This window comes from Syngnathus acus, chromosome 2, assembly GCF_901709675.1.
Source record: "Syngnathus acus chromosome 2, fSynAcu1.2, whole genome shotgun sequence".
NCBI classification, from domain to species: domain Eukaryota; kingdom Metazoa; phylum Chordata; class Actinopteri; order Syngnathiformes; family Syngnathidae; genus Syngnathus; species Syngnathus acus.
Genome location: NC_051088.1, coordinates 25,549,628 through 25,568,061, shown reverse-complemented (window position 1 = coordinate 25,568,061; position 18,434 = coordinate 25,549,628). Strand labels below are relative to the sequence as shown.

General features: G+C 45.8%; 3 protein-coding genes and 1 long non-coding RNA gene across 5 annotated transcripts; 3 read left to right on the top strand and 1 right to left on the bottom strand.

Annotated features, from left to right (window-relative positions):
- Positions 1 to 540: 540 nt before the first annotated feature.
- On the bottom strand, positions 541 to 4,107 carry LOC119119742 (tumor necrosis factor receptor superfamily member 9-like). Its single transcript, XM_037246331.1, has 7 exons — positions 3,879 to 4,107; positions 1,857 to 1,976; positions 1,637 to 1,774; positions 1,498 to 1,570; positions 1,347 to 1,432; positions 1,098 to 1,256; positions 541 to 666 (listed from the first exon to the last, which is right to left on the bottom strand). Exons 1-7 carry the CDS (start codon positions 4,027 to 4,029, stop codon positions 551 to 553), a joined length of 843 nt encoding a protein of 280 aa, XP_037102226.1. The 5' UTR covers positions 4,030 to 4,107; the 3' UTR covers positions 541 to 550.
- Positions 4,108 to 6,579: 2,472 nt separating this feature from the next.
- Positions 6,580 to 10,432, top strand: LOC119119749 (splicing factor U2AF 35 kDa subunit-like). The gene is made up of 8 exons (XM_037246343.1): positions 6,580 to 6,697; positions 7,471 to 7,558; positions 7,651 to 7,717; positions 8,864 to 8,913; positions 9,159 to 9,257; positions 9,315 to 9,448; positions 10,022 to 10,114; positions 10,182 to 10,432. The coding sequence occupies exons 1-8, from the start codon at positions 6,654 to 6,656 to the stop codon at positions 10,282 to 10,284; spliced, it is 678 nt and encodes a 225-aa protein (XP_037102238.1). The 5' UTR covers positions 6,580 to 6,653; the 3' UTR covers positions 10,285 to 10,432.
- On the top strand, positions 7,727 to 8,101 carry LOC119119780. The gene is made up of 2 exons (XR_005097393.1): positions 7,727 to 7,912; positions 8,055 to 8,101. It is a non-coding gene; the product is annotated as an uncharacterized LOC119119780 (long non-coding RNA).
- An 806-nt stretch (positions 10,433 to 11,238) lies between the features above and the next one.
- LOC119119707 (cystathionine beta-synthase-like) lies at positions 11,239 to 18,293 on the top strand. 2 transcript variants are annotated; one of them, XM_037246251.1, is made up of 15 exons: positions 11,239 to 11,394; positions 13,282 to 13,541; positions 13,691 to 13,797; positions 14,424 to 14,558; positions 14,665 to 14,744; positions 14,828 to 15,032; positions 15,122 to 15,213; positions 15,498 to 15,623; positions 15,723 to 15,807; positions 15,895 to 16,000; positions 16,683 to 16,760; positions 16,830 to 16,964; positions 17,075 to 17,183; positions 17,336 to 17,420; positions 17,574 to 18,293. In XM_037246251.1, the coding sequence occupies exons 2-15, from the start codon at positions 13,288 to 13,290 to the stop codon at positions 17,702 to 17,704; spliced, it is 1,728 nt and encodes a 575-aa protein (XP_037102146.1). In that variant the 5' UTR covers positions 11,239 to 11,394; positions 13,282 to 13,287; the 3' UTR covers positions 17,705 to 18,293. The 2 variants fall into 2 exon arrangements, with proteins under 2 accessions (XP_037102146.1, XP_037102147.1); XM_037246252.1 differs by having other exon boundaries at positions 11,272 to 11,394; positions 13,286 to 13,541.
- The last annotated feature ends 141 nt before the right edge of the window (positions 18,294 to 18,434 follow it).

Genomic DNA, 18,434 nt, shown 5'->3' with positions numbered 1-18,434 from the left:
CCCAACTTAATATCTGACGTGCCAAAACAGTGGCGAAGCTGGGATTTTGTTTTTGGAGGCGCCAAAGGGAAAGCAAAACATTTTTTTTAAACAAAACATTCTTCAGATCATGCAAATGAAGATTCATGATATGCCCCCTGTGGCGGATGGGTGGAATTATGGGAAAAAACGATGGGAAAAAAATTGGGAAACACCCAAAAGTCAAAGTCTGGCCTGGCCTGGCACCTGGGAAGGGATTCGTGGTCTTTTTTTTTTTTTTTTACTTAAAAAAAGCCTTACCATACATGAACTGAACATATATTTCACGAGAGCCAGTGCAGCAACAACAATTGCTAAGAAAGAGCAGAGAGTCATTGATCTGCAGGATTGACCCCCCCCCCCCCCAGTCTCGTGGAACACAAAGCGGCAGCTTTTGTCTGCAAGTCTTGACTGAGTGAAATGTCCCACCCACCCGCAGATCAACAGAAGGTGCATCCCAAGAAGATGGACCCAACTGGGGTCTTTGTTTTTTTTCTTCTTCCTTCCGTCGAGTGTCGAAATTTGATTTCCTTCACACCACCAGTTGCTGCCGGGAGTCTTCGGAGGCTGAAGACTGCGAGCTGCTTCCCTGCTCTTCCTGGGCTTCGTGGAAACTGCATTCAACTGCGATGAGTGTGTTGGGCTCTTCTAGAGAAGGCAAGAGGTGACAACAGGATGGTTAACTGCAAGCACGCGAGTGCTCCCACATTTCTTTTCAACCCACTGTTTGTCTTTCATGGTGTGAATACACACTTGGCACCCGTGAATACACACTTGGCACCCTAAAACTCGACCAAAACTGAATCCAATTTTGAAAAACCTTGTGCGGAATGCAGTCACCAGATGACGTTTCTTTTGACCTGAAGGAAATCACTTATGGAGGCGCCGGCGGCCTTCCCGGCGGGCTAACGGCTGTGTTAAGGCCGCTTTCGAGTGAGGGCCATTGTGAGAAAAGTCAGCCCGGTTACATTTGGTCAGTGACAAGATGACGAGCGCATTCAAACCCTGCTGGCAAACCCGTCAAACGAAGGTGAACTTCCCGCCCAGGCCAGATGGCAGGCACCGAGTCCCTTTCGTACCTGTGCTCTCGACAGGAACTCGGGCCGTTTGGACCGCCGCCGTCGTCTTCTTGTTTCTCTCGCAGCGGTACACGGCCATGACGACGAAGAGAGTGACGCTCGAGGCCATCAGACACACGCCCGTCACCACTAGCCAGGCCTGCTCCGCGCCGGTCCCTTCTGAAAGACACAGAGCGGTTCGGGCACCAGGGACGCCTGCCTGCCTGCCAAGCCAAAGCGCACCTGCGCGGGAGGGAATTGACGTCATACCTTTCCGATTGCTGCGCGAAACGTTGACGCACTTGATGTCGCTGAAGGCATCGCCGCCGGCTGCCATTTGGTCCGGACCAGGACACCTGGTGAGAACGGCGTGTCGTCAGGGGACGCTGGCCCGCTGTCAAGTGTGCGCGCGTAATCTCACCTGGTACTCCAGGACTTGCACTTCTGATGGATTTGGTCGTTGAAGGTTCCGTTCGCACACGGTCTGCAAGAACCTGCGGCCAAGTGGGGATTGGAGGGAGGGGCCGACACCCGAAACGGCCGTCCGGCGCTCAACTTACGTTTGTCAGCGGGCTCCTCGCCTTTGCCGCACTTTTTACGGCAGAAGGAGCAGCCCTGGTCGCCGCACAGCAGCCCTTCCTTGCAGCCGCAGAGCGTGTCGCCGGTGGCCGAACACGCCTTCAGCAGAACCTGCGCCCCTGCGAGGCCGAGCGCATTTGCGGTGGAAGGCTTTGAGAAACAAAGTGGGCTTTGGGCTTGACTGTCGGGGGAAAGGCTGACCTTCGCACTGAGTGCACCTGGAGCACTTGTAGTCTTTGGCCTTCTGGCTGTATGTCCCGCTCTCACAAGGAGTGCAAAGATTGCTGGGATCGGCGCCGCAGTACGACACCAGCCGGTTGCCTGTGCGCAAATTCAACAAAAGCAAAGTTCCTTCGCTTACGGGCCAAACAAATCCTCAAAGCTCGAGCCGGATATTCACTGACAAAACCTTTTTATTTTTGGTTTCGACTCAAACGAGAAGCTGCATGTGCTCCTCTTTCGAATATTAGTTGTGCCATTTCCTGAGATGATGAAAAATACTGGGTGGAAAAACAACCCACTTTGGCTTCAAAATCAGACCGACCCAAGGAGTTGGGTTGATTTGACCCAATTTCCTTTTTGTACAAAACGACAATAATTGGGTTGTTGTTTTTTTTTGCAAAAGTTGAATTGAATTCATATGTCCATGGGGTAAATGGGCAAGTGAAATGGCAAATTTTGAAATAAAAAAAATAGTGGAAATCAGTAAGAAAAAAGAAATATATATATATATATATATATCTATATGATATATAGATATATATATATATGTAGTGTATATATGTATATGATATATATATATATATATATATAATGTAGTGTATATATTTATATATGATATATATATATGTAGTGTATATATTTATATATATATACATATATATATATATATATATATGTAGTGTATATATGTATATGTATATGATATATATATATGTAGTGTGTGTATATATGTGTATATATATATGTATGTATGTGTGTGTATATATGTATATATGTATGTGTGTGTATATATGTATATATATATACCGTTTTTTTCCGTGTATAATACGCAAAATTTAACTAATTTATTGTCCTAAAATCTGGGGTGCGCATTATACATGGGTACAATTTTTTTTAAATTTTTTTTTTTTAATTTAATTATTATTATTTTTTTTTTAAGAAAATCACGGTACTGGTACGAGTATTGATTTATGTATTGTTCTCTTCTTGTCATGTTGTGAAAGAATGTGGGTTGAATAAATACCGAAAGAACAATAGTGTGTTTGTACTGTGCTCTGGTCATTTCGTCAAAGAAGGGATAATAGTCCTCTTCTCTTCTTGACTGACAATGAATGTGATAGTTTAATACAATCAGCAAATAACAAAATGCGTATTACAGGTAATATTTTATTTCACAACACTTTGCCTTGTTCCTTTCGTCCCTGCTGTTCACTTCAAACACGCTCCATACGAACGCAATGCTCTCGTATCAGACGCTTGCTCGATCACCTGCTCGTTTGCTGTCACAATGTACCCTACACAAATCCGAAACATTTGTTGCGGCTCCGAGTCACGACGAGGGGCAAGTTTTGGTTTCCAAGGGTGTTTTTATTCCTCTTCAACGTCTCTCCCATACAGAGCCGCCTTTTTCACATGTCCGCACGTCACTTTCCTCTCTTTTCATCTGATCGCGGTGGTGCCTTTACGGGCAGTCGGAGAAATCAACGCCAACAAAAAAAATACATCCAGCCTAGTTAAGACCATACCAAAGACTATAAAAATGGGACCCATTGCCTCCCTGCGTGTGTGACGATCATTGGGACTTTAAAAAAAAAAAAAGAAAAAAAAAAAAAAAAAAAATTGGGTGCGTATTATACATGGGTACAGGCTTTTTTCCAGCATCAACATGCCATTGTTAGGGTGCGTATTATACATGGGGGCGTATTATACACGGAAAAAAACGGTATATGTATGTGTGTGTGTATATATGTATATATATATATATATGTATGTTTGTGTATATATGTATATATATATATATGTATGTGTGTGTATATATGTATATATATATATATGTATATATATATATGTGTATATATGTATATATATATATGTGTATATATGTGTATATATATATATATATACACACATATATATATGTACACACACATTTGCCCTTGCTCCTAAATCTCGAGCCGAGATGGAATCATGATGCGGCCGGCCAAAGAGGTTTCAACTCACCCGGGTGACACTCGTCACAGCAAACCTCACTCGACATTCGCGTCCATTTCTTGCAGCCGCTCCTGATCTGCTCCTGTAGGCCGCCGTGAGAGCATCCGAGCAGGAGGAGGAGGAGGAGAAGAGGGAGGTCGAGGCTCACCAGCGCAGCCATGGTGCTGCTGCGATCGTACAGCAAACAAGCGCCACCAGCACCAGCACGGGCACCGACTGCTCTGCTCTGCTCTGCTCTTCTGCTGTTGCCGCTGCTCTGTTGTGGGCTGAGGGAATTTGACTCTCCGTGGCGGGTAAGCTGAACACGTTACTCATGCACATGCTCTCTCTCATCTGGGGGCGAGTCTTTTACAAACTTTTTTTTTTTTCTCCACACATCACGCACGCACGCACACCGTCTTATGCGCGAATCGAACTCATGGTGCCTGCACACAAGACTTCTCCATCAGCCATCCCCCTTTTACTAACAGGCCAATTGAAACTCACGTTTCATTTAAATTGAGAACTTTTCCCAAGGACCCCATAATAATCACGCCATACCAAATAAATAATGTACTGCTAATGTTTCAAAGCTTCCAGTGTGAAAATGAATTTCCCAAATGATTTTGAATTGATTCATCGTACCTTTTCTTGCTGAGTTTGATCATGTTTTTCTGCATCACTCCTTTTTTTGGTCACTCTATTATTCTGTCCTATTTCAAAGCACAGCACGTATGATTAGGCCCTAATGTCAAAAAGTAAACGGTGTGTGTGCGCCCTTGGCCTGTGCATGTTTTGGCCACTAGACGGCAGTACCAAAGAGTCACGCAGACAAAGCAAGATTTTTACTGTAGGTCAACGAATAGTGTGCAGTAATATCTTCGTCGAGGATAAATGGCAAACACCTGGCAATTTGGAGCAAATCGCAGCTCACATGTTTGCCGTCAAAGCAAGCCTCGCTGCGTATTTAATTCAGTTGAGCTGGCGCTGATAATCGGGATAACCCTAAGTCTTTGCACAGAACTCAGCAAAGGGAACCGTGTGTGATTGCTTTACCCTGCAGATTCACGCTGGATGGAGTGTGACCCCGATGTTGGGCCTGTGTTCTGTAAATAAGAATGTTCCTGAAAGTCACATTGACAAAAGTGTTTCAAAGTACAATAAAGCGTTTAAAAAATACAATAAAGGTTCATAAAAGTATTTTATGGATATTGTAACAATCTATTTTGTCGATGTTCGCCAATCGCGGGTGGGTTTGGAACCAATTGCATTTCTTGTAATAAACGTTGAAAACAAACCAAAATGATAAAGGCCTGCTCTTAAATGAAGCAAATGTCATTTCTACTCATACGACTGCAGCGTAGAAGGGTGAGGTGATTTTGATCTTGGGTTAGATGTGCGAAAGACGCCATTGCTTGTAAACAAAAAGGTCAATTCAACGGTGACAATTGACAGGACTTTTGTCAGACACAGGTGGCGACCTGAGTAAGATTGGGCGATTCCCAACACAGATGAACGTCACTTATTTGTGTGAGTCACCTCCCTCCCACGCTACTTGGGTTCATGGTGTTTTCCTTTGTTTGTGATTCCGCTTGTTGTTTGAGGCCCTGTTCCAACCTGCCAAAATGTTCGAAAGGAGTATCGCCACACTCGTTTTTCCGTAGTTGAGGAAGTGTCTGGGATTTCCATGGATCAAATAATATGATCTCGCCTTGATCACAACAATACAATGAGACAAGTTGCCTGATGAGTCACTTGTGACTAATGTGCGTTGAGCTCAAGGTGGTGGGTGACTGAGTAAAGTTCAAACTTTTCCCCGGTGACGTCACTTGCTCGTGGGGTGCTGTGGTGGGGGCGGGCGGGCCACAACACAACTGTGCTCGAAACGGTCTCGGTTCCTGGCCTGAGCTGTGTGAGATGATTGACGTCCTTAGCGCTAGCAGAATGATCGCAGGTCAAAGTTCGGCAATGTATCTTGGGGGGGAAGGGGGGGCGTCCGGTGGCCACGTCATCATTACATGCCCATCCTGATGCTCTCTCTGGTTGATCTGCCTGCCTGCCTGCCACCATCAGCGACTTCCCGCTGCTTTGCGTCACCGGAGTCAGGCGTCTGAGCTCGCTCGCTCACTTCCTTCCTTCCTTCCTTCCTTCCGGTGGGGGTAGGCGGCCGGCGGGCGGACGGGCGCACGCAAGTGTTTTGCTCCTTTGCTCGGTGGACGAGAAGAAAAAGTGGTCGTTTGCGCGCGCTGTACAAAGCCAAGCGTGTTCGGCAAATCCGCCCCCGGGGAAACGTCATGCCGTGCAAATGTCAGCAGCTCCCTCCCGTTGCGGTCTGTCGACTCGGTATCGCACCTTTTCATGCCTGCCGCTTTGATTGGAGGATTCGCACAGGTGATTGGAAGCAAGCTCTTGGCCGGAATGGCGCTGAACGGTGTCCATCAATCTCCACCCTGTTTGCCCCGCTCGCTCCTTTCTTTTTTGCACTTGATGACAGCTTTAACAATCCATAGCATCTCAGCATAAAACAAAGAAACAACCGAAAAGTAGTGAAATCAAGAGTCAAAGCAATTGAAGGCATGCCGAAAGAGGTGTCTTGCCAAAAAGCGCTAGTGGCCAGCAGCCACAAGGCTTTCCCTCGCGCCAAATATTTGAACACTTTATGCATGGTCTCTTTTTTTTTTTTTTTTCCTCTTCTCACAACAGCGCCTGGATGTGGTTTTATGTGTCATTGCAAAAAATGCTCTTGCTGACGTCATTCCATGACGTCACGGCGTACGAGGTACGCTTCCGACGAGCCAGCCGAAAATGGCGGAGTATCTGGCGTCCATTTTCGGCACAGAGAAAGACAAGTAAGTTTGCTTCTCTGTTAGGTTGAGTAAAGCGAGAAAGACGATTGACTCGGGGAGCACCAGTGCAGTTCCCAAGCTAGAGCGCTAGCTCAGTCGATAGTGTTGGCTTGTCAAGAATACAGGTGATATTAGCAAGAGGAGCTAACGAGCTGAGCTAACTCAATGAATGAAACAGGATTCAACGCTCTAAACTTCGCGTCTTTTCTTTTCAAAGTATTTGCTCATGTTGTTCTTACTGGCCCAGTCATCGCTAAGGAAGTGGTTTGCAAAAATTGGCGGGATTGTTTCATTTGCAGAAGAACAGCCCAAAGTCTTGCATGCAATCGATTCTCGCAAGCACCTCATGATCGGAATCGTTCCGTTCAGGATACTTTGAATGATGTATTTGCAAATGATATGCTTCAACGATGTGATTGATATTCATAGAAAATCAACTATCATGTCAAGATGGTGGTTAAAGAATCCAAGAAAAAAACGAAAGCACCATTTTAACTTTCCCAAGTTACACTGCCCCAGATATTTTATTCGAAACAATACGGTTACATGTTTTGAGTCTCATTATTTACACTTAACCAAGAAAGTAGACCGGAAGCAAGGCTGAAGTGCTTTGAATGTCTGATGAAAAGCATCAAAGCGCGCCATGTACGAAGAGGCAATGTGAAGAGTGCGCTGAAACTTCATTTCGAGGAAATTGAATTCAAATAGCTGTCAGAAAAATCGCAACACTTTCAGCCCTAGTATGCTCATTTGAGTCCTTCATTCTTTCTTTCCAGGGTCAATTGTTCCTTCTATTTTAAAATTGGAGCTTGCAGACATGGAGACCGCTGCTCGAGATTGCACAACAAACCCACTTTCAGCCAGGTGAGGATGATGTTGCTGAACAATTGCTGCTACAACAGTGCTCATTTGTTTTTCTTTTTAATTGCTTTTTGTTTGAATCGGCCGCACTGCAGACTATTTTGATACAAAACATCTACCGGAACCCTCAGAACAGCGCACAGACGGCCGACGCGTCGCGCTGTAAGTACCCCCTGCCCTGCCCTGCCCTGCCCTGCCCTGCCCTGCCCTGCCCTGCCCTGCCCTCCCCACCGACACTCCCTGTGATTTATTAAGGCTACACGTGAGGTGTCGCTTGCGGCTCGGCCGTACGTATGGCACTTTGCGAAACAGCTGCATGTTGCGTAACACATGAGGGCATAAACGGCAATACGTCAGGTCTTGGCGCAACGCCCGCCCGCCCGCCACAGACTCGACTAACGCTGATAATACACAGTCAACCTGACTCGTGACTCAGGTGTTGGATTTTTTTGCATCATCGAAATTCATGTCCACCCCACACCATCTGATTGGTGAAAAGTTTCTCTTTATCAGCATTCTGATTAGAAACCTGACCTCGACTCAGGAGAAAAGGCAAGTCTAATGTGTTTTTCCATGCTGTGACACGAGGCGCTTTCAAACTTGCGCCATTCAATGCTCTTTTTGAGCCCTCAAAGATGACCAAGATGCCATTCCTGTGGATTCTAATCACATGTTTTCCCTCCCCAGCTCCACGTTTTTCCTTGCTCTTTGTCACAGAAGTTTGCGTTTTGTATTTCAGAACATTTCCCCCCTTGAACATTTACCTTCATAACCTTGAAAACTGTGCCCAAGTCTGCTGATGGTTTGTACTGTAAGTTCTTCTTCGTCCCCAGGAGCCCCCCCCCCCCCCCCCCCCCCCCCCATGCAAAAAAACAACAACAAAAACAACATCTTGGGGTTTTGATTTGGCTTATGAACTGATTTGAGGCTGAATTCCTCTTAAGCGGCCCACCACTGGCCAACTCACCTTGGATTAACCTTGACTGCAACGCTAATCAAACATCCAGGCTCCACGTGTGAAGGCATATCTGTTTGAGCCTATGGGCTTTGCGCCCATCCGTCACTGAGCACACAATGTCCGATCGGCAGAAGCGGGTCGGTCGCTGACCCCATTTTGTGTTTGTAGCTAGAGCATCAAGAATTTGACCGTGACGTTGTGCACGTAATGAAATCGTTGTCCTGCCCGGAGGAAGCCAGCCGGGCCAAGTTGTAGTTTTCCTAAATGTTAAACGCGCACACGCACACGCTGCACTTCATGCTAAATGTCCCAAGTTGAGTTTTTTTGACGATGTCGTCTTGTCACCTCAGGCGCCGTCAGTGATGTGGAAATGCAGGAGCACTATGACGAGTTCTTTGAGGTGAGTCATTTTTTTTGTATCCTTCCCTTTTGTCCGCAAGTGCTTAAGACCTGCAGCAGTCTTTAACTTGAATTTTCAAGCGATATCAAACTGGAGCTTGTAATGTTGTACTCTAACTTTTGTTCCACTGCTGTGCTTTCGCAGCAGATCTGTCCATCTCCCAAGAATCCCAAATCAAAGTCACGCTGCAATTTGACCTTGAAAAGTGGCGTTGAACGGTTTCAACTGGACTTGCTTTTACGCAGGAGGTCTTCACGGAGATGGAGGAAAAGTACGGGGAAGTAGAAGAGATGAACATTTGCGACAACTTGGGCGACCATCTTGTTGGCAACGTCTACGTCAAGGTACTAAATTGTTGACGTCAAGAAGCGGCACCTTCTTCCCACATTTTTTGCGTGCAGTTCCGTCGCGAAGAGGATGCGGAAAAAGCTGTCCTGGACTTGAACAACCGCTGGTTCAACGCCCAGCCCGTCCACGCTGAGCTCTCCCCTGTCACTGACTTCAGGGAAGCTTGCTGCCGCCAATACGAAATGGGGTGAGGAACCGCAGTCGGGATGATGAGCCGAAAACTCGACCGTATCATTTCAAAACGGTCAAAATGTAAGATGACATTCTTGAGCAAATCTAGATTTGTGGGCCATTGCATTCGAGTGATGCATCCGGTTGGTTGACAGCAGCTCGCTTGTGCCATCAAGTGGACAACACGTGATCAAGTCTTTACGTAGCGCATGTCATGCGTTCCAGTCAGATGTGTCTGAAAAGTTTGATTTGAAGGTGCCGATGTCACATGCCGGCTGGAAAAAAACAAACAAACAAAAAACCGATGAAGAAAATAAACAGCACAAGTACAAATTCTCCGTCTGGCTTCGAAGACCTTTTTTCCCTTTAAGTGTTTTGGGTCCTTTCGCTGCGCACTGAAGCATCTCCCGATCAGATGTACTGCAAATGGCCTCCTTCCTCATGAATGATTTTGGCGACGACGTTATTCATTCTCCTGCTACCATGGTGATTATCAATAAAGACGAGTGATTCCCTTTGAAAATGCTTCTTTGCAAATGTCACTTGACAGTAGCATGCGCTTTGATCAGACCTACAAACTGTTTTCCAGAGAGTGCACCCGAGGTGGCTTCTGCAACTTCATGCACCTGAAACCTATATCGAGGGAACTTCGGCGAGAGTTGTACGGACGTCGTAGAAAAAGGTCGGGACGCATCACTTACTTTGATTCGCTACTTGTACTACTTGATTGGCTTTTTCTCTGCCGATAGGCAACGCTCGCGTTCCCGGGACAGACGCTCCCGTTCGAAGGATCGGCGGCGGGACCGTGAAAGACGGCGGTCGAGAGACAGAGAACGCTCAGGAAGGTTCTGAAGACCTCGACCAAAAGCCTCACAGTGGAAACGCTCATTTCGACTTTTGGTGACTTCTTATCGTGCTTTTCTTTCCTTCCTTTTTTTTTTACAAACGGCTGCTCGCTTTCTCAATAAAACAGATTTGTTACTCTGCTTTGTTTACTTCAGAAACTATCACTTCATTTCTTTCCAAATCTGCAAGACAGAAGAGATGCGCGTGTGACATTCCTACATGTGGGAAATCATTCAAATCGGCTGTGTGTAAAGGAGGCGTTACATATTTTAGTGGTGAAGAAATGTCGCCAACTCCAAATCATCATGGAGCCAGTCAGTAGTGTAGAACATATGTTTTGACTTGAGATTTTCAGAAACACCTGTCTTCGACAAGTGACGTCCTTCCCACGATCCCTCCCTCAGTTTCTTGTCAGAGAACAGCAACGTATTACTGACGCATTGAACTGACACGTTTTCACAAGACCAAATGAAATGCACATGTGGTTCAAACAAAAATATGACCCTGGTGTCAAATGTCACCAAGGTTTTGTGTCATATTTATACAACAACAAAACGGGGTAAAAAAAAGAAGAAAACAAGTACAACCGGAATGCCTGCCTAATTCATGTGTTTAGACGCATACTTTTTAGAAAGTGTCTCCAGTCGTGGCTGGCAGTCAGTTTTTAACTGAAGGGAAAGTGCGTTGATCCTTTTTTAGAGTGGCCTTCTTTCTAGCCCGCGTGCATCGCTAGTCATTGTAAACGTCAGTAGATTTTCCCACATGTCCGTTGCGTTGTGTCAACAAACGGGAAAGGGGGGGGGGGGGGGGCGGTGGCGCTGCGCGGACTGCGGGAGTGTCGTAAAACGTCAGAAACAGGGGGCGGGCGGGGCGGGGCGGGGCGGTGACTGCGTGCGCCAATCCGCTGTCGAAAGACGCTCCTGATTCGTGGAGCAGACGCGACGCCCTCACCGCAGCCAATCAGCGAGGGCCCTGATGCTTACCTCTCCTCTATCAAGTCCGCACGCTTGGAAGCGGAAGCGACCAATTGTTTGCTACGCAGTATTGTCACCGAATCTCACGTGTGCCGTCTCTTTTCCTCTGTTTTTTGGGGAGCGACCACATTCGAATTAATAGGTGAGTGAAAATTGAGCCATCGCGCTACAGTGGTTAAGAAACAGTCATCCTGTTAATTGAAAGCTCTTTAGCCGTGACCTGTGCCATCGTGCAAGCTGATGCAACAGCAGCGCCTTAGTGGTCCGTTGAAACCATGGTTTGAGCAGGAAAGGGATATTGGAGCAGAATGTTCTCTTATGACCTCTCTGTCCCTTTGGAGAAGATGGAGGAGATGACTCTTTGCACGTTTGCTTTGTTGTGATGCAAGATTGCCACAGTGATGCAAGATTGCCACAGTCGCAGCATCTTTCGCTGACGCGTTCTTCCGCACCAATACGCCGAGGACTTGTTTCATCTTTTCATTCGTCACCTTGTGTCTTTTTGCTCTCCACTCCTGCTGTTCATGCGTACGTAGGTAGCGCTTTTGTTATGGCTGGCTGGCTGGCTGGCTTGCTGCGTTTTGCTTTCTGCTGACGGTGCAGACAGTGGTTTTTTTCTTCTTCCTTTTTTCCCCAGATGAAAATAACTTTCCCACAATGTGTTGACTTTTTGACAGCTGATTATGCCACAAATCAATAATACACGAGCTCCATAGGAAAGCTAAGGATCATATAAATTTGCTACTGATTTAGCCACTGAATCTTTTTTGTATTGTTATTTCATCTTTATTTAACCGGGCAAACAATTAAGAACAAGTTCTTATTTCCAACTGCGGCCTGAATTCCTGCATGCACACACAATAGATGATCCCTGTTTGAATCTGCACGTTTCGGAACGGAGTTAGTTGTGTGTCGCACAGCAGATCAGGTTTCCCTGTTTAGTCGATGCATCTGAAATGAGCATCTTGGCCTGCGGTGAATGACATATGTTCCCAAGAGTTCGGATTGTGCTAAGAAATGGACATACTTTTGCGGAATTTGTACCATTATTTAAGGGAAAACGTGTGATGAGGTAAAACACATTTTAAAACTAGAAATAGGATTCAAACTACATTGCGGGACATTTCCGAATAGCACAAGTAAAACATGCAAACCAAACAGCCATATCATGAGACAGCTCAGTCACATTAAAGTGCAAAAACGTCCCAAATTTGGCCAGGCTATGTAAACCTACAGATGCTATATGTGAAAATGGAAGGATGTTTAAGAGCATTAATACGACATAGAATGAAATCATCATAATATTATTAGGCAGGTAAAAAGAGTCATTCATTGGCCAATGGAGGGAATATTGTACAGAAGAATTTAGGTGGCAAAACATTCAGCAGTATTCATTATATCCAGACTGTCTGATCAAGATAAGCTTGTTTATTTCAGTTCTTGGTTTGGCACTGTGACTGATGACTCACTGAATACATACAGTATGACAACGGTGTCATGTGTCTTAATAGCATGTTCTGTCAAAACTGTGTGTGCCTGGTTATTAAGCAAATTAGCCAAATTGGGCTGACGCAATTTGCAGGAATAACTCGGGTAGCCCTTTGGAAATAAGCAAATGCTTCCCATTTGCTGCATGCGAAGATCCTCGAAAGACCCAACCGTTTGTATGCAGACAATTCAAAAGTCTGTTTTTCCACAATGCGTTCCATCGAGTTCAATGAATGTGTATAAAAAGCAAATATGTGGCGAGAAAGTAAACAACAGCCTTGAAGAATAAAAACAGCCTGGGTTTAATCATTGTTGGCGTGACTCGATACGGCCTGGAATGGTTACAAAATTGTTTCAGTGTACTTGTTTATCCAGCTGTCTTTTTTGGTTTTCAAACTGTTGCGCAATAATGAGAAATACATGGTCCACGTCCTCCTTCAAACTTTGTCATAGGATGTTCCAAATGTCAGCTTTTTCTGCACAACTTCTTGAGCGCGGCGGCAATTAAATCCAATGTATATTTGTTTTGGTTCTTCCAAAGCAAGCCATGCCATCAGTACCCATGTCCAAAGAGATCCCTGTCAAAAGCTCCATCTGCCCCCACGCTGCCAAGCTAGCTCACCAAAACAACGGTGAAGTCAAACAGCGTGAGGGTACGGTGTCGCTTAACAGCCTTGACGGTGCTCCTGCATTGGGGGAGCCGAGCGCTCAGAGGAAATGGATCCGTCCGGACCTGCCGAGCCGCTGCACGTGGAGGTTGGGGGTCTCGGAGACGGAATCCCCTCATCCTCAAATCAAACGGTGAGACTTTTGTTTCACTTTGGCCAAAACTTGTAGTGTTTGTCAACAGAAAATCCGCATTGAGTCTAGAAGAAAATGTTTTGATCAGGCAATGTTTTTTTTTTTTTTGCTGACACACTTGCTTGTTTTTATAATTCTTCTCCTGACAGAACGCCCACGCCGAGAATTCTTCCCAATATTTTGCACCGAATCGGTGACACTCCTATGGTGCGGCTCAACAAAATCCCAAAAGCTTTTGGACTCAAATGTGAAATTTGTGAGTTTCCGTGCACATGTCAAGAATGTTTCTACTATGGCGAGGTGTTTGACTGTTAGTCCTGAATTTGAATTACTAGTCAATGAGTAATATCAAATAGTTGCTCATTGATAAGTGAGGTACAAATAACGATGACGTTCATCATTCCAAATTGACACGTTTCGACATAATGGATACAACCGAAAAGAACGACACGCATTCTCAGTTGGATAAATGGAAACTTCAACTAACTGTTAATAAGTTGTCAGCCAGTAGCTTGTGATCAAACGTTTGTGATGGTATTTGAGATAGTTCCTATTTTAGCTAAGCTACGTACGCTACAATGACGAACAAAACGCTATTTCTAGTCAAAAATGTCGAGTTGCAAAAAACTTGAAGGCGGGAAAATAGAAATAGTTTTATAATTGTATCTGCATTCCTATAGTGTTAGTGTGCATGGATGGAATGATGAATTTGTTGAATCCAGACGCATGAAAAAACATCAATCGAATCACTCACTCACTCACTCACTCACTCACTCACTCACTCACTCACTCACTCACTCACTCACTCACTCACTCCTATCATGACTAACAAGTGTATATTTCTAACGTTGGAACTTGCTTGACGTGCTCATGTTTGCGTAGTGGCCAAGTGTGAGTTCTTCAACGCCGGCGGCAGCGTCAAAGACAGAATCAGTCTGCGAATGGTGGAGGACGCCGAGAGAGCGGGGGTCCTCAAACCGGGAGACACCATTATCGAGCCCACCTCTGGCAACACCGGTAATTGAGCGAGCACGCATGTTTGTATTTGCCAGTGCGTGTGTTGCCAGAACAACAAATGGCCTGGAAACAGCAAGCCTTGTAAATGTCCTTTGCTCCTGTTGAGGTATCGGATTGGCTCTGGCCGCGGCTGTGAAAGGCTACCGCTGCATCATCGTCATGCCGGAGAAAATGAGCATGGAGAAGGTAGGTGCCTTTGCCTTGACCTCGCCGCCATTTCCTCTGCACACCCGTCATTCGTTCCCCCCCCCAAAAAATTCTCGACACAGGTGGATGTCCTGAGAGCGCTTGGAGCCGAGATCGTCCGCACGCCTACCAGCGCTCGCTTTGACTCCCCCGAATCCCACGTGGGGGTTGCCTGGCGCCTGAAGAACGAAATCCCCAATTCCCACATCCTGGATCAGTACCGCAACCCGAGCAACCCTCTGGCTCACTACGACACCACGGCGGAAGAAATCCTGGAGCAGTGCGACGGTCGGTACGCGACGCAAATGGCGGCGTGTTGGGATGCCGTGTTTGAGAGGGGTTTTTTTGTTTTGTTTTCTCTCTCTTCTCCTTGACAGGTCAAATAGACATGCTGGTGGCCGGAGCCGGCACTGGAGGAACCATTACAGGCATAGCCCGGAAACTCAAGGATTCTTGCCCCGACATCAAGGTAAGTTGACAAGCAGCGACTTCCTTCTCCACTTGGCTTCTGGGAGGATCTCAAACTGCTCCACTCAAATGGATCACTAGTTGCCAGAGCTTTGTCGTCATCTCTTGGCATCTTCGGCAGTTTGGAAAAGAGCACAAAAACTGGGACAAGCAAATAGGTTCCACTGAACAAATAGGAATAGAATCATTTGTAAATAGTGGCTTGAACAGCCACCAGCAATCACCTGGACTGAAGTTTGCCTTGACGTAAACGCTACGTGTCAACTTTTGCAATTCTGTCTACAGATTGTTGGTGTCGACCCAGTCGGCTCTTGCCTCGCAGAGCCGGAAGAACTGAACAAGACGGATAAGACCCAGTACGAGGTGGAGGGCATCGGCTATGACTTTATTCCGACAGTCCTGGATAGATCGGTGAGTAGCAGCGGTCTTTACTTTACTTCCCGCGTGCCTGCCTGCCTGCCTGCGTGCCTGCCTGCGTGCTGATTTGCAATAAATGTTCGCTATCGTCAGGTTATTGATACCTGGTACAAGTCCAATGACGAGGAGTCCTTCAATATGTCTCGAATGTTGATCAGGGATGAGGGCTTGCTGTGCGGTAAGTGCTTCCAACCGGAAACATACTTGAAGTAATCGTAACTATTCCAAGCGCCATGCTGTCTGATCTCGCTACGGAACGGAACAGGGGGGAGCTCCGGCACCGCCATGGCAGCTGCCGTCAATGTTGCCCAAGAGTTGAAAGAAGGACAACGCTGCGTGGTCATCCTTCCGGACTCCGTCCGAAATTACATGTAAGGCTTGGTGACGCACGCGATGAGGCAGGCCGGTACGTGGTTTGGTCTGCTGCTTGGGAAAAAAAAAGACAAAGGCTGTGTGGGGGTTTTGGATAGCCGTTGAAAATTCACCACATTTAGCCACTGTCCACTCTCGGCGTTTTTTGTCCTTACTGAACAATGAACCCATTCACCGCCGTTGACGGCTATAGACGTCAAAGATTCCTTCCTCCATTCCGACTCAGTGCCTTCAAAATCTTTTTTCCCCGTTGGCCACAAGCATATTTGTAGCAGCCACAAACCCCGATCTAAATGAGATTGAGAATTAGTCAAAAGAAAACCAAAAAAACACATCTGCTGAATTTGATTGGCTATGAGATTGAGAATTAGTCAAAAGAAAACCAAAAAGACAACATCCGCTTTATTGGCTTGAAAGGTAGAAATGCGCAACAGCGCCCCCACCCTAACCCACCTCTATTGGTTGAAATGCGGTAGGTAGGTAATGCGCTCCTGGCTTCAATGGATTCAAGCAGTGCAAATCCAGCCCATGTGTTGACCCTGTGATTGGCAAATGGACGGACGGCTATGTCTTCCGGCATCCTTTCTATAGTTACCCGTACCATTCCCCACCGATGTATCGAACCAGCGCTGATAATAATGAACTCTGTGGATTCATGGATGTAAAAATGTCTTCTCCGAGGTCCAAATTCCTGAGTGACAAATGGATGGTGCAGAAGGGCTTCTTGAGCGAGAAGGAGCTGATGGTGAAAAATCCTTGGTATGTTGAAAATGATGTCAATGTGTGCAGAACATTCATTAACAGGAAGTACTGTCTCTTCTCGCTCAGGTGGTGGAACCTAAACGTGCAAAATTTGAACCTGTGCGCACCTCTCACCGTCTTGCCGACTGTCAGCTGCCAGAGGACCATCCAGATCCTCAAAGAGAAGGGCTTTGACCAGGCCCCAGTTGTGGATGAGTCGGGGTGCGTGCGTGCATGCGTGCGTGCGTGCGTGACCTCGGAGCGTAGAAACGTTAGCCGCCGCCGCCGCCGCCGTCAAATGCTTCATTGCGTGTTTGCGTACTTTTGTGTAGGGTCATCCTGGGCATGGTGACTTTGGGGAACATGCTGGCTTCTATTCTTGCGGGGAAGATCAAGCTGTCGGACCCGGTTAACAAAGTGCTCTACAAGCAGTTCAAACAGGTTTGACTCTTTATTAAATTAGAAGGGCTCCTCGCAGGTTGAATTTGGACTAATATTGACTGAGTATTTCATATATAATAAATGTTCACTCAATCAATCAATCTTTTTTAATAGCTCATTTCTTTCATTGTCACCTTGCCTCATCATTTCAGATCCGCCTGTTGGATAACTTGGGAAAGTTGTCCCGAATTCTGGAAATAGATCACTTTGCCTTGGTGGTTCATGAGCAGATCCAGTGTAAGTTATTGAAATATCCCGCTCGCTGCATTTGTTACCATGACGACAAGAGGCAATTCAGACTTGATCTGACTGGAGAGTATTTGGAAATAGAAAAGGCTCGGTGATGTCAATATCGTTGATTCCCCCCTTCTGTTCTACTTGTTTTTCCAGACTTGACAGACGGCTCTCCCAGTTTAAAGCAGATGGTCTTTGGGGTGGTAACCGCTGTCGACTTGCTCAACTTCGTCACAGGCCGTCAGCGGAGGGAGCGGTCTTTCTCGGATTCCACGGACGAGATGTGAATGGTTGCAGTGCAGTGCAGTGCTTGTACAGTTTCACAGCGGCACGAGGTATACAGATGCGTTGAGTTCATTTTGTCTCAAATATGGGGGGGAGTAATGATAGGGATTCCTTTTTATGTTTATGTAAACGTGAGTTTCGAAAATGAAGCAAGCTATTTTAACCTTTGTTACACCAAAACCTGGGATGGGGGTCATTTTTTTGTTTGAAGAAATTGGTTGTTACAAAGGGAAGCTGCATGCTGTGCATAAAGAAAGTTGTTTGTTACAGGAGAAAACGGTTTATTTTTTGCAAGTGGATGAGATTTGCGTATGTTTGAGAAAGGTGTTATAAGAAAGAACACTCGAAGGATTTTCCCTAAATCATCATTTTCATTTCTAGCTACAGTGCATGTGTATGCCGCTTGTATGCAAACAACCCCAAAAAAAAAGTATTTTGAGTATCCTCCTACATGAGGTCTTTATGCTTTCAACACTTTGCCGCTAGTTTTCAGGGGATATTGGTTTTATTGACTCATTTTATTGGAATGGATGTTGCTGGTTCAAAAAAGGTGGTTGATGGTTCAATAAAGATGATACAACTTTTATTTTACATATCATTGTCGTGCATCTTCAGATTGCTATGGAGGACCAAGAGTGACCTAATTAAATCAATAAATATAGAATGAAATGGTTAAATGTGTCAAGATGTATTGCGTCAAGCTCTCAACATATTAGATAATGTAACATTGTA

What these genes read in the sequence shown, in the direction of transcription:
- LOC119119742 (XM_037246331.1), bottom strand. Translation starts at nt 4,029, where the DNA reads ATGGCTGCGCTGGTGAGCCTCGACCTCCCTCTTCTCCTCCTCCTCCTC. An exon ending in TTCGCGCAGCAATCGGAAAG is followed by an intron (nt 1,257 to 1,346) that starts GTATGACGTCAA and finishes TGTGTCTTTCAG; the next exon opens with AAGGGACCGGCGCGGAGCAG. An exon ending in AGTTCCTGTCGAGAGCACAG is followed by an intron (nt 667 to 1,097) that starts GTACGAAAGGGA and finishes TGCCTTCTCTAG; the next exon opens with AAGAGCCCAACACACTCATC.
- LOC119119707 (XM_037246251.1), top strand. Translation starts at nt 13,288, where the DNA reads ATGCCATCAGTACCCATGTCCAAAGAGATCCCTGTCAAAAGCTCCATC. An exon ending in GGATGAGGGCTTGCTGTGCG is followed by an intron (nt 15,808 to 15,894) that starts GTAAGTGCTTCC and finishes GGAACGGAACAG; the next exon opens with GGGGGAGCTCCGGCACCGCC. An exon ending in CCAGTTGTGGATGAGTCGGG is followed by an intron (nt 16,965 to 17,074) that starts GTGCGTGCGTGC and finishes ACTTTTGTGTAG; the next exon opens with GGTCATCCTGGGCATGGTGA.
- LOC119119749 (XM_037246343.1), top strand. Translation starts at nt 6,654, where the DNA reads ATGGCGGAGTATCTGGCGTCCATTTTCGGCACAGAGAAAGACAA. An exon ending in ACAAACCCACTTTCAGCCAG is followed by an intron (nt 7,559 to 7,650) that starts GTGAGGATGATG and finishes GCCGCACTGCAG; the next exon opens with ACTATTTTGATACAAAACAT. An exon ending in ACTATGACGAGTTCTTTGAG is followed by an intron (nt 8,914 to 9,158) that starts GTGAGTCATTTT and finishes GCTTTTACGCAG; the next exon opens with GAGGTCTTCACGGAGATGGA.